This window comes from Trichechus manatus, unplaced genomic scaffold (assembly GCF_000243295.1).
Source record: "Trichechus manatus latirostris isolate Lorelei unplaced genomic scaffold, TriManLat1.0 scaffold00077, whole genome shotgun sequence".
Taxonomy (NCBI): Eukaryota; Metazoa; Chordata; class Mammalia; order Sirenia; family Trichechidae; genus Trichechus; species Trichechus manatus.
The window spans coordinates 1,376,655-1,389,194 of record NW_004444013.1 but is presented as its reverse complement, the minus strand read 5'-3'; the positions used below and the strand labels follow the sequence as shown (position 1 = coordinate 1,389,194).

Sequence of the window (12,540 nt, the reverse complement as noted above, 5' to 3'; positions counted from 1 at the left end):
CAGGGAGTGGCCAGAGCAGGACAGGCATCTTGCCTGTGTGGATGTTTGGGGCGGGGGGCGGGGGTGGTTTTGTAAAGAGCTCTTGACCAATAAAAACAAAAACTACCAGCCAGTGTGTCGCTGTGACTGTCAGCGTGTCTCACTCTGGGACGGAGAGCAAGCAGGCTGGCAGTGAAGGTGGGATTGTAGAGGGCCTTGTCAGCCATGAGAGGACTTCAGCTTTTCCTCTGAGCCAGAAGCCACTGGAGGGCTTTGAGTAGAGGTGCGACAAGACCAGATGTAACTTCTTAACGGGGTTCCTCTGCGTGCTGCGTTGAGAGTAGGCTGTGGTGGGGCGAGGGCAGAAGCAGGAGACCAGGAAGGAGGCCGTTGTAGTCATCCCAGGGAGAAGTGACGGTGCTGGGTCCAGAGCAGGAAGAGGTGGGATTCTGGACACTTTCTGCAGGTTGCGCCAATAGGATTTGAAATTTGACAGAGGAGTGGAAATGGCTCAGGTTTCTGGCCTGAGCAACTGGAAGGAAGGAGCTGCTATTAACTGCAACGGGTGTGGCTGCAGGGAGAGGAATGAGGCCAGGCTGCCTGCTCTCAGGCAGCCTGGGTCAGGTCTGGATGTGCCCGCCTCTGCAGGGGGTCTGGGAAGGGTGGCCAAAGGGGCTGAGGGGCAGGCTCAGCAAGGCTTCTTTGACCTGAAATTGCCAAGGCTAGGAGAGTCAGGGTGGAGCCTCAGAACCCAGCTGCTTGTTCCCAAATATCCCCGCGCCATCACCTGCCCCCTCCTTTGGAGATGCAAAGCCTAGTAGTCAGGGCTGTCTGCTCAGACAGAACTAGCCAGGGCAGAAACAGGGAGCCAGCTTGTTGCTCCCCTTCCTGGGGGCCTAGGCATATGGTTAATGCTCTTGGCTGCTAACTGAAAGGTTGGAAGTTTGAGTCCACCCAGAGGCACCTCAGAGGAAAGGCCTGGTGATCTACTTCTGAGAAATCAGTCATGAAGACCCTGTGGAGCACTGTTTACTCTGATACACATGAGGTCACCATGAGTTGGAATCAACTTGGTGGCAACTGGTGGTGATAGGTCTATAGATGTATAGGTATACTCAAACATGTGCAAAGTTACATCTGTGAACAAGGTTATCTATTCCAGCATTTTCTGTAACAGCAAAGGATTGGAACCAACCTAAATGCCTATCAGCTGGAAAGCTAGTAACAGTTGTTGCCTCCAGGAAGGAGACTTGGGTAGCTGGGGACATAGTGAGAGGGAAATTGTTCACTACATTCGCTTTTGTTACTTTTGAATTTTGAACTATGTGATAATATTATTCAAAAACTCAAATTAAAAAAAAAGACAGCATAGCACTCACAGGCTCAGGGCTGGGAGAAGGCCCTCTCAGCCCAGCTGCTATCTGCAGACCATGTCCTCTGCTCACTCGTTCACAAAGCAAGCCCATTATGGCTGCCACCAGCCCGGCAGGTGGGGAGGAGCCCCATAACATGGTGTCTGAGATCCGTGAGGGCTAGAAACACATCTCCTCTGTTCACAGCATCCTTGTTTTCTAGCAGACTGCCTGGCACACAACAAGCTCAATAAATGCTTGTTGAATGGATGAATGGTACAGAGAGTGGCTTCTTTAAGGAGGTTCTCAGAGGCACTGATGTTCCAGCTGGCTTTGAAGAATGACTCGAGACTTACAAGCATGAAGAAGGGAGGAAGCTGTAATGCAGGCCAGGGGCAAAGGCCTGGGTGCAGGACTAGGCAAGGCTGGCCTAGAGGAGTTAACTGTGCTGGGGGAAGTGGGGAGAAATAAGGCTGGAGAGGGAAGCAGGGGCCAGATGGGGATTGGCCTTAAAGGCTACCCCAGGAAACATGGACTGGTCCCTAGAATCAATGAGGAGGTTTGAGGAGGGGAGGTAACGTTGGGATTTGGGCTTAGGAAGTTGGCTGGGGGCAGAGGAGAAGGGCTGGGTGCCAGGGGCTACCCACCCACTTTGGCCGTCCCTGGGCAGGAGGGGCTGGGCACTGTCCTGCTCTGCTCCCATTGGTAGAAGGGCTGGGCAGCCTGATGAGCCAGGGCTGGAGACAGGAGTGATGCCAGCCAGTGCCACTGGAGATGCCAACATGGGTCCATCACTCCCACAGCCAGGTTTCTAGGCACCCCTCCCAAGAGTCCTCCCTCCATGGCCAGGAGAAGGTTCAGAGAGGTTTGCCACCTTCAAAGTTTGAAAAGGGCAGAAGTGGGGCGAAGAAGTGGAAGTGACAGGGCTGGCCATTGGAACCATCCAAAGGGAGAGTGTGCTACCTTAGAGGGTAGTGAGTTCCCCATGAGGCCAGGTATGTAAGCAGAGGATGGCTGGCCACTTGGCTGGGTTGTCTTAGAATGAATCGATACTTCAGATGGGGAGTTGGGGTAGAATTCCTCAGAGGCCCCAGTATTTCATTCGTTCTTCCATTTATTTAGTCATTGAACAAATACTTACCGAGGGCCTATTACGTGCCCGGCAGTGGGCTTGGCTCCAGGAATTCTGTTCACTGCTGTATCCCTCTCTTCACGGAGTTGACACAAAAGGGATTAGCCTGGTGAGTCTGAATTTTCTCACATCTTCTGAGAACTTCTGGAGACATTTGCAGGATGTAAACGGCAGACGAAGTCCTCTGTGGACTTTGAGTTTCCCTTCCTCATGCAGACTCTAACAAGGATAACAACAAGGACAGTAACTGCAGTCACTTGTGCTTACCAAGCACTTTTTTAAGTGCTTTATGTGTATGAACTTACTCAGCCCTCACGACACCTACGTCATAGGTCCGTTGTGGGAATTTGAGGGTAAATATATAGAGAACACAACAGTGCCAGGCACATATTACAGTATAAAAATTAAAAAAAAAAAGAAAGTTGCTGCTGAGTTGATTCCAACTGACCCCATGTGTTTCAGAGTAGAACTGTGCTCGACAGGGTTTTCCTGGTTGTGACCTTTCAGAAGTAGATCGCCAGGCCTTTCTTCTGAGGAGGAAGCCCAGTACTGTCTGTGTCTCCCTCCCCAGGAAGGGCCCCACCATCAGACACTTGTGCAAGCGAGAAACAGGTAATCGTCAGTCCTCCCCACACCTCACTGCTCTATGGCATCTGCCTCTGAGGCCTGGTGATCTGACCTCCTAAACATCTAGGTCTGCGGCCACACGTGCTCCAACAGAACGTCACCTCTTAATATTCCTCTGTGTCCCCTACAGCTGCTCCTCAAACGAAGGGGTGCCTGTGAGTAACCTGGGGGAGGTGTGTATGTGTGTGTGTGTGCGCGCGCGTGTGAAAATACACACATTGAAACATAGTAGTCCCATTTAACAATTTCTACACATATTGTTCAGTTTCGGGGAGTTTTAAAAAATCCTGATGACCAGGATCTCGGTATGGGGCTTCGACATGAGTGTTTTTAAAGGATATTTCAATGTGCAGCCAAGATTGAGAACCATTGTAACAGAGGCTTTGAGCAGCAAATAACATACATCAGGGGCTCAAATTAGTTTAAATCAGTGACTCTCAAACTTCAGCCTGCATTGAATCGCCTAAGTTGGAATTTTTTTTTTTTTTTTTTAGATGGCTAGGGGGCCCACCCCAGAGTTTCTAATTCAACAGGTCTGAGGTAGAGCCTAAGCACTTGATTTCTAATGCTCTGGTTCGTCCAGGGACCACGCTTTGAGAACCACTGCTTAAACAATGAGGAAATGTATCATTTCACCCAACAGAGAGACCAGATGTAGGGAGGTCGCCAACCGATGCCAGGTGGATCTTATGTTTCAATCACTTCTCTGGCTCTCACCCACCTCTGACAAGGCCATGCTTCTAAGCAGATGTTCAAGGTGCCTTGTTACCCTCCAGCTTCATCTCTTTCCACAGTTCCCCTCCCCTCACATTCCAAGGGGTCTTGAATCTCCAGTGGCTCCTGGGTGGCATCATTCTGCTATGCCCTTGTAAGGCGTGATCACCCCATGAGGGAGGGAGCCCTGGGCTTTCCTGTCTCCCTGCATGCTCCCACCTCCCACCGCATCCTTTCCTTGGGCACAATCTGCAGCCCCCACCCAGACAGGCTGGCCTAGTACTCCCTTCTGCACAACAGTCAGTTCCTTCTCCCTCCACACCCTCCGTCCTGCCTTGCTTTCTGCCTACAATTTCCCCCCACCTTCTGCTTCATCTGTCTAAATGCCATTGGGACATCCCCCTTCCTCATGTGCCCAGCTTTTCCAAATCCTGCTTTGTGTCATGAGTTGCCTTTCCACGTGTTAATCTGGCTTCCAGCTGGGCTGTACAACACTTGAGGGCAAGAGTAAGGCCAGAGTGGCCAGGTGAAGGAGTATGGCTCTTGGAGTGTAGCAGAGCTGGGTTTGCTTCCATGTTGACCTTGGGCAAGTTACTTGACCTTTCTGAACCTAGTTTTATTCATCTGCTTAAAAAAATTAAAGTTACTTCTTAGCACTACCTGTCTTAAAAGCTGCTGTAAAGAGCCATTGAACTCATGGATGTGAATTTTGTAACCTAGGCTGAGCTGTACAAAGAGTTGTTACTCTTTTTTCTCCAATCAACAGGTGGATCAGTAGATTGGAGTCAGACAGGCCTGTGTTTGTGCCCACCTTCACTATCCACCTGTGTGACCTTGGGAAAGTCAATTAACTTCCTAGAACCTCTGTCTCCTAATCTGTGGGATGGGAATGTGAGAAGATTAAATGAAATGCAAAGCTCCTGGATCAATAAATGTCACTTATCCAAAATGCTTGGTGAATGAAATTCTTCTTAAAAGAACAGCTTTGTCTCTAGATGGGAAAAGTGGTTAATGGCTGGACCTGCAGTCTTCTTAAATAGCAAATGAGGGAGGAAAAGCCTAGGATGCCCTCCACGCCCCCTGCTGCCCCCTCATCCCACCACCCACAGGCAATGCCAATTCCCCAAAGACAAAAGGGAAGGAAACGAGGCTGCTCTATTTGCTTTCTGACTGGATCTGTCTCCTCACCTGGGGTTGTGGGTATGTCTGTCTGTAGCAGCCTCTCTCTTCAGAGGGTCCTTCTAAAGGCTAGAGGGCCCAGACTGTCAGGGGAGGCTCCTCGGTGGGGATGGAAATGTTTGAGACTGGGATACCTCACCCGGGTGCCTTGACTTGCTCTGCCTAGGGGTGCTGGAAAGCCGAGGAGCATGCCTGCTCTGGGAACATTCCCACTCCAGCTAAGCTCCCTATGAACTCCACAAGCTTCCTGTCATTTTCCTCTAGACCTGTGGATCTAATCCAAATTCTATTAGTCTTTCAGAATATCTCTTTTTTGGTGAAATCTGAATAAACTCTGTAGATTGTATTTCCTGGTTTAGATACTGTACTATAGTTATGCAGGTCCCTGGGTAGTACAAGCAGTTCGCAATTGACTACTAACCTAACAGTTGGCAGTTCAAACTCACCCAGCAGCCCTGTGGAAGAAAGTTCTGGTGAACTGTTGCTGTAAAGATTATAACCAAGAAAACCCTATGGAGCAGTTCTACTCTGTAACACATGGGGTTGCCATGAGTCAGAATCTACTCCACAACAATGGGTTTAGATTTTTAGTTTACTATAGTTATGTAGGAGCCCTGGTGATGCAGCGGTTAAAGCGATCAACTGCTAACCTAAAGGTCAGCAGTTCGAGACCACCAGTGGCTCCGCGGGAGAAAGATGTGGCAGTCTGCTTCCGTAGAGATTTACAGCCTTGGAAACCCTATGGGGTTGCTGTGAGTTGGGAATCAACTCGACGGCAGTGGGTTCTGGGTTTTACAGTCATGCACCATGTCACTATTGGGGAGACTGGGTGAGGGATACATGGGACCTCCCTATGCAATTGTTTCAACTGTCTGTACATCTATAATTATTTCAAAATAAAAAGGTTTGTTTTGTTAAAAATCTCCTTTTCAACTTCCTTCCTACTCTCCAAAAACCAGTTGCTCTCAAGGCAGTTCCAACTCATGGGAACCCCATGTGTTGTAGACTAGAACTGCACTCCATAGGATTTTCATGGCTGTGACCTTTCAGAAGCAAATTGCCAGGCCTTTCTTCTAAGGTGCTTCTAGGTGGGTTTGAGACACTTCTAACCTTTTGGTTAGTAGTCAAACACTTATCATTTGTGCCACCCAGGGACTCCTTTCTACTCCCCAAGCCACCCCCAAGTTCAGGCCCAAATCACCTTTCTCCTGGATCCTTACAACCACTTCTTGGTTTTCTTTGCCTCTTTGGTCTTTTCACACACTGATCCATCCAGGGACTCTCCCTGAGACACCACTTTTGTCCTTTCTTGCCCTTTAACAACCAACAAAGGCTCCTTTCTGCTTCTCGGATTCAGCTGGCACTCAAGACTGTCCAGGCCTTTCCCACCTGCCACCTTCTTTTTATTCTGCTCATGTCCTGACTCCCTGCCTCTCAGGTTTTTGCTGAGACAGTCCCACGCTCCAATTCCTGGAATGCCCTTTTTCTTCTTCTTTACCACTGAAATCCTGCCCAACAGTAAAATCCCAACTAAATTTGCCCTGATGCTAATAAGACTTTCCCATTGGATTAAATAGGACTACTAATCCAAGCCCTGCCTCCTTGGAAGGACACAGAGTGGCGATGGCTGTAATGACGCTTTTAATAACAGGTTATCAATAAATTATCCAAGGAGAGGCCCGAGCAGCACCTACGAACCTCGTCTGACCCCGTCAACACAGCCCCGACGGCCCCGCCCCGCCCCCGCGTGCGTGCGTGTGTGCGTGCGAGCGCGCGCGGCCCCGCAGAGACGTGCGGATGCCCGCGTTGCTAGAGGCTGAGGTGGAAGCGACTCCGGGAAGATGGAGCTACCGCAGATGCCGGAGCTAATGGGGCTGTCGTTGTTGTTCGGGCTGCTGGCCCTGATGGCGATGGCGGCTGTAGCGCGGGGTTGGCTGCGCATGGCGGAGGAGACGCGCGGCCAGCGCGCTGGTAAGTGGGGCCGGGGCGGTTGAGGTGGCCCGCAGGAGCCTAGCTCCCGGCCTCCGGTGGTCCGGCCTGCCGTTTGGGCCTTCAGTGGTGCCGGGGACTCCTGGGCCTCAATTTCTCCTCCTGGGAAATGAGCTGAGCTTCTAGAGACGAGGTGGTGCTTTGGCCGGGATGGTCGCGCCCCTTGGGCAGGACTTTTTGCAGTCAGCGCCTGCCACTTTCTCGGTTCCTCTGAGCCTCAGTTTCTCCCAGGGTTGCTAAGAGAGCACGTTGTTCGTTATTTTATGATAATGGCGGGCAGGCAGTTGGACATTCACGGAGTTCCACTACATGCAGCAACACTGACGGAGTATCTGCTATGCTGATGCGTAGGGCTTCACAGGTGACTGGCGTCTTTTCGTTTAAGGAGTCCAGTACTGGGTAATGGAGAGAACATCTAAAAATGTAAGTGGAAACATAGTGTAATTAAGTTTTATAGAAGAGATCAGTCCTAGACACCGAGGAAGCACAAGAGAAAGAGACAGAGACCAGCCCACCTATTGGGGGTCAGGGGGTGGATTGTCAAGGAAATCTTCACTGAAAATAGGGAACACATGAGGAGGTGGGATCTTGAATGTATGTGAAAGAGTTTGGCAGGAGGCCAAGAAAGGAAAAAGGCTATTCCTGGCAATAGCAACGTACATGAAGGCAAGGAGCCCTGAAAAAGCATTTGGTATGACTCAAAAGTGAGGGGAGAGGAGTGAACTTACTAGACAAGGCTGAGGAGGTAAACAGAGGCCAGATTGTGGCCATCTTCGTATGCTGTGTCCAGGAGTTTGTGTTTTTTCTGTAGGAATTGGAGAGAGCATCTGCAGCAATCTAGCAAATGCCAACTTTGTGCCCAGCCTGATTCTCAGTTAAGTGAGATATTTTAAGCCAAAGGGACTGTTACCATTCCTGGCACAGGGTAGGTGCTCAACACATCTTGTTCCTTCCTCTCACCCCTGATTCTCTCTGGAACTCCTTTGAGCCTTTAATGCTTGTGTTGGGTACTCTGCTTTTCACTTTGTATATATTATCTCGTCCAGTTTTTCCATCTTGTCTTTAAGGAAGCCAAGGCCTAGAGCAATGAAGTAACTTGCCCAAGGCCAGGGCCACCAGTTAAGGTTGTGCACATTATTCCCTGTGTAGGGACATCTGGCCAAGGATCTGTACTCCACTGGCTGTGCTGTGAACCCACTGAGCTGCATGTGCCTAGAGAGGGCGTCTTTTTCTAATTTGCACTGAGGTGCTATATGGACTTACAGCCAGTAGCCCACTCAAGGTCACTCAGCAGTAGTGCGAGAACCCAAACCCAGGTCTCTCCAAAAGCCTCTGTTTCTGCCCACCTTACAGTATTTCTCTTATTGAGAATAGGGGCATGTCTAGTTCATTGCTTGCTACTCCTGTCAGTGCTTGGTAATTCATAAAACCAGTCACTGTTGACTCTGACTCTTGATGACCCCATTTGTGTCAGAGTAGAACTGGGCTTCATAGGGTATTCAATGGCTGATTTTTCAGAAGTAGATTGCTAGGCCTTTCTTCCAAGGTGGACTTGAACCTCCAGTATTTCAGTTAGCAGCTGAGTGCTTTGTTGGCACCACCTAGGGACTCCAGCAAATCATAGACGATCAGTCAGTGCTTACTGAGTGAGTGAATGTATGAATGACATGGCCCTTTGTTACAGGCCAAAAAGAAAATGGATTTCCACCTGATAAATCCTTGGGATCCAAGAAGCAGAAACAGCATCAGCGGATTCGCAAGGAGAAGCCTCAACAACACAACTTCACCCACCGCCTCCTGGCTGCAGCACTGAAGGTATGCTGGTACCTATGCACAACACACACACACACTACAGACTTTTCCTTTTTAGTGTTCTGTGCATGTTACGGAGCCCTGGTGCAGTGATTAAGAGCTCGGCTGCTAACCAAAAGGTCAGCGGTTCAAGTCCACCAGCTGCTCCTTGGAAACCCAGTGGTGCCGTTCCACTCTGTCCTAAAGGGTCATTGTGAGTCGGAATTGACTCAACGGCAACAGGTTTGTTTTTGTGCGTGTGTGCGCGTGCATGCATGTTACAGACCCTCTGCCTCTGACCAAAATCAGTAGGAATGCCCCGTCCTATCCTTTCTTTTCTCATCCCATCCTCAGCTTGCTGTTAATCCAGGCAAGAAGGCCCCAGAGTCATATCTGAAGGTTGGGCCTCCCTATCTGCCTGAAGGGTTCCTGTTCACCCTTCCTGCAACCCTTCCCCTAGAGCCACAGTGGAAACATATCTTGCATGGACTTTAGTAGCAATGGCAAGTACCTGGCCACCTGTGCAGATGATCGTACTGTCCGCATCTGGAGCACCAAGGACTTCCTGCAGCGGGAGCACCGCAGCATGAGAGCTAATGTGGAGCTGGACCATGCCACCCTGGTGCGCTTCAGCCCTGACTGCAGGTGGGACAGGATGGAGCCCCAGCTTTGCCTGCAGAAGCCCAGCCTCAGGCTTATGTCCTTCCCATTTCTGGTTTGGAGTTGTGAGGGCAAGCCCAGGGTCTCCCTTGGGGGTGGCAGAAAGAGAGCATCCAGGTGGCTTGAGCACTGCTTGGGGCTCCCTCGAGGGCTTTGCAGCTATACAGCAAGGAAGCAGAGAAGGGAGGAGATCTTCCTACCCAGGAAGTGCCAAAGCCTGGCTTCCACATGATTCTTGGAAGCTATAATAGTTTCTTAAACTCTAGGAAGAGACTAAAGGAGCCAGAGCTATGAAAGTCCTATCTTCTGAGGAGTTTTAAGAGAACCAAACTTTTGTAAGTTGTAAGGTTAAGCTTAAGGGCATGAAGAGAGATCTTGATTTTCCCCAGAACCTAGCATAAGATCTGGCCTTCATGTCCAAATGAGTCAGCAACTTGTCTGCTACCTGTCTCTAGAGCCTTCATTGTCTGGCTGGCCAATGCAGACACTCTCCGTATCTTCAAGATGACCAAGCGAGAGGATGGGGGCTACACCTTCACAGCCACCCCAGAGGACTTCCCTAAAAAGCACAAGGCACCCATCATCAATGTTGGCATTGCTGATACAGGTGAGAGGCAGTCAGAGTGGAGCTTGCCCAAGGCAGAAAAGGAAATGGCCCCAGTTAAATTTGCTGAGTGCGTTAATGTTGCCTGAGAGTGATGCTCAGCCTCAGTGTGACAGAGGGACTGTGGCTCTAAACAGCCTGGCTCTGTGCTCCTCTGGGCATCAGGGATTCTCATAAAAGTCTCCTTGGAGAATGACAGTTGGGCCATTGCCCTCATGAGCTCCTGTCATTCCCCCCACACACCCTTCACCTAGGAAAGTTCATCATGACTGCTTCCAGTGACACGACTGTCCTCATCTGGAATCTGAAAGGTCGAGTACTGTCTACCATCAACACCAACCAGATGAACAATACACACGCTGCCATATCCCCATGTAGCAGGTGAGGCAGGGAGGGGCTTTGGCATCTGGGATTGGGGGAGGATGGGGCTGGGGGACAGGGACAAGCAGAGAGAAAGCTTCAAGTAGTGGGACGATCGTACAGGGTGGAGTCAGGAGACCTAGGCTCCAGGCCCAGCTCTCCCATTTCTAGTGATGGGATTTCATGCAAGTCACCATCTCCTGAGCCTGTTTCTTCATCCACAGAAAATAAAAACACTTCATAGAAGATACGGTGTTCCTTAGATAGATAGTTATGAGATTATTAACTTTTCTAGGAAATAGGTTTAGTGGATTTGCAGAAACAAGATGCCCAATTAAGTCTTAAAGAAACCTGGGATTGTATGGCAGGTTTGTGGCCTCGTGTGGTTTTACCCCAGATGTAAAAGTTTGGGAAGTCTGCTTTGGAAAAAAAGGGGACTTCCAGGAGGTCGTGCGAGCCTTTGAACTGAAGGGCCACTCTGCAGCTGTCCACTTCTTCGCTTTCTCCAATGACTCCCGGAGGTGAGTGAATCATCTCTGATTCTTACCAGTGATCCCTCTTGATAACCAGGGTCCTTCTGCCTATCTCACACAGCAGCTCTGAAATGGGTGGGGTGCCTGGCCCTCCACAGAAAGTAGAGCAGTGGACTTGACTTCTTAGCCGAACCCCTAACATTGTCCCAGTGCCCTACCCTGCAGGGTGTGTTTGGGGCTAGAGCCATGATTTTCCATGCTGCAGGATGGCCTCTGTCTCCAAGGATGGTACATGGAAACTGTGGGACACAGATGTGGAATACAAGAAGCAGCAGGACCCCTATTTGCTGAGGACAGGCCGCTTTGAAGAGGCAGGCACCGTGCTGTGCCGCCTGGCACTCTCCCCTGATGGCCAGGTCTTGGCCTTGGCCAGTGGCCGCAGTATTCATCTCTACAATACCCGGCGGGGTGAGGAGGAGGAATGTTTTGAGCAGGTCCATGGGGAGTGTATCACTGACTTGTCCTTTGACATCACTGGCCGGTTCCTGGCCTCCTGTGGGGACAGGGCAGTACGGCTGTTCCACAATGCCCCTGGCCACCGGGCAGTGATGGAGGAAATGCAGGGCCTCCTAAAGCGGGCCTCTAACGACAGCACCCGCCAGAGGCTGCAGCAACAGCTGACCCAGGCCCAGGATGCCCTGAAGCACCTGGGTGCCTTGAAGAAATGACTGGGAGAGTGTGGCAGGAAGGATCTGACCTCCTGCTGCTGCTGCCACTTTTCTTTCCAGGTACTCCCCAGCTGGAAATCTTTTGAAAGGAGTATCTTGATTTTCCAATTGGTGGCCCCTCTCTTTTTTCCAATGAAACTGTTCTTCCCTATTTAGATCTCTCTTCTTGCTGGCTGTGATTCCAGGTCTTACTTGACCTCCTGGGCTAATGACCAAGGTGCTTCTCTTTCTCCTGGGCCCAAGTGGCGGAATCTGTCTTCACAGAGGAGAGTGGTAAATAGAATTGAGAGCGAGAACAATGTAGTCTTTAACCTTGTAGCAACACACCATGGTACCCAAGGAAGTTCGCAATTGTGGAGGCAAAACTTAGGGAACACGTGAATATTAACCAGCAGTTTTGCAGGAGGGGAGATTGGGTTATTTTCCAGTTACAAAACTCATATGGGAGTTAGGCAGAGGCTGGTTTTAATCTAGTCGAGACATCTAACTCCATCAAAAAATAATTAAGGGACTTTATTCTGTGTCTCAGTTTTCTTGTTTGTAAAATGCTGAGTAACTGTTCCCTGTGACAACCTTGCAGAGATGTTGTGAGGGTGTGAAGGTATAAAATGCCCTGGATTTGGAAGAAAGGTGGAAAAAAATAGTATGTTATCTGTTGTCGTCTGGTATCATTTATTAGCTGCCTGATAAAAGTGGGAATCAAACAGTGTGGTTTGGAACCAAATTAGAAAGAAAGAAATACATCCTTTGGGAAGGCAGGGTTTCTGGGACTTGATCATGCATTTCTTACCTGGTTCTGCATTAAGTTATGTGAAGAAATCATAGAACCCCAAGATGGGACTCCTCTCTTCTAGGAAGTTACATCCAGTTTGAAGAGACCTCTTTTCAGTTCGTCAGATGCTTGGGTGCCTGTTCTGTGCCCAGCACCATGCTAGGCACTGGAGATAAACAT

At 49.9% G+C, this 12,540-nt stretch overlaps 1 protein-coding gene across 1 annotated transcript; it reads left to right on the top strand.

The window, feature by feature from the left end:
* The first annotated feature begins 6,796 nt into the window (after positions 1 to 6,796).
* On the top strand, positions 6,797 to 12,245 carry TBL2 (transducin beta like 2). Its single transcript, XM_004380754.2, has 7 exons — positions 6,797 to 6,954; positions 8,657 to 8,787; positions 9,224 to 9,408; positions 9,879 to 10,030; positions 10,282 to 10,408; positions 10,756 to 10,908; positions 11,126 to 12,245. Exons 1-7 carry the CDS (start codon positions 6,825 to 6,827, stop codon positions 11,586 to 11,588), a joined length of 1,341 nt encoding a protein of 446 aa, XP_004380811.1. The 5' UTR covers positions 6,797 to 6,824; the 3' UTR covers positions 11,589 to 12,245.
* The last annotated feature ends 295 nt before the right edge of the window (positions 12,246 to 12,540 follow it).

Bases quoted from the DNA above. Each gene is read 5' to 3' on its own strand.
- TBL2 (XM_004380754.2), top strand. From the start codon at position 6,825: ATGGAGCTACCGCAGATGCCGGAGCTAATGGGGCTGTCGTTGTTGTTC. The intron at 10,409-10,755 runs GTGAGGCAGGGA...ATTGTATGGCAG, and splicing joins GCCATATCCCCATGTAGCAG to GTTTGTGGCCTCGTGTGGTT. The intron at 10,909-11,125 runs GTGAGTGAATCA...TCCATGCTGCAG, and splicing joins TTCTCCAATGACTCCCGGAG to GATGGCCTCTGTCTCCAAGG.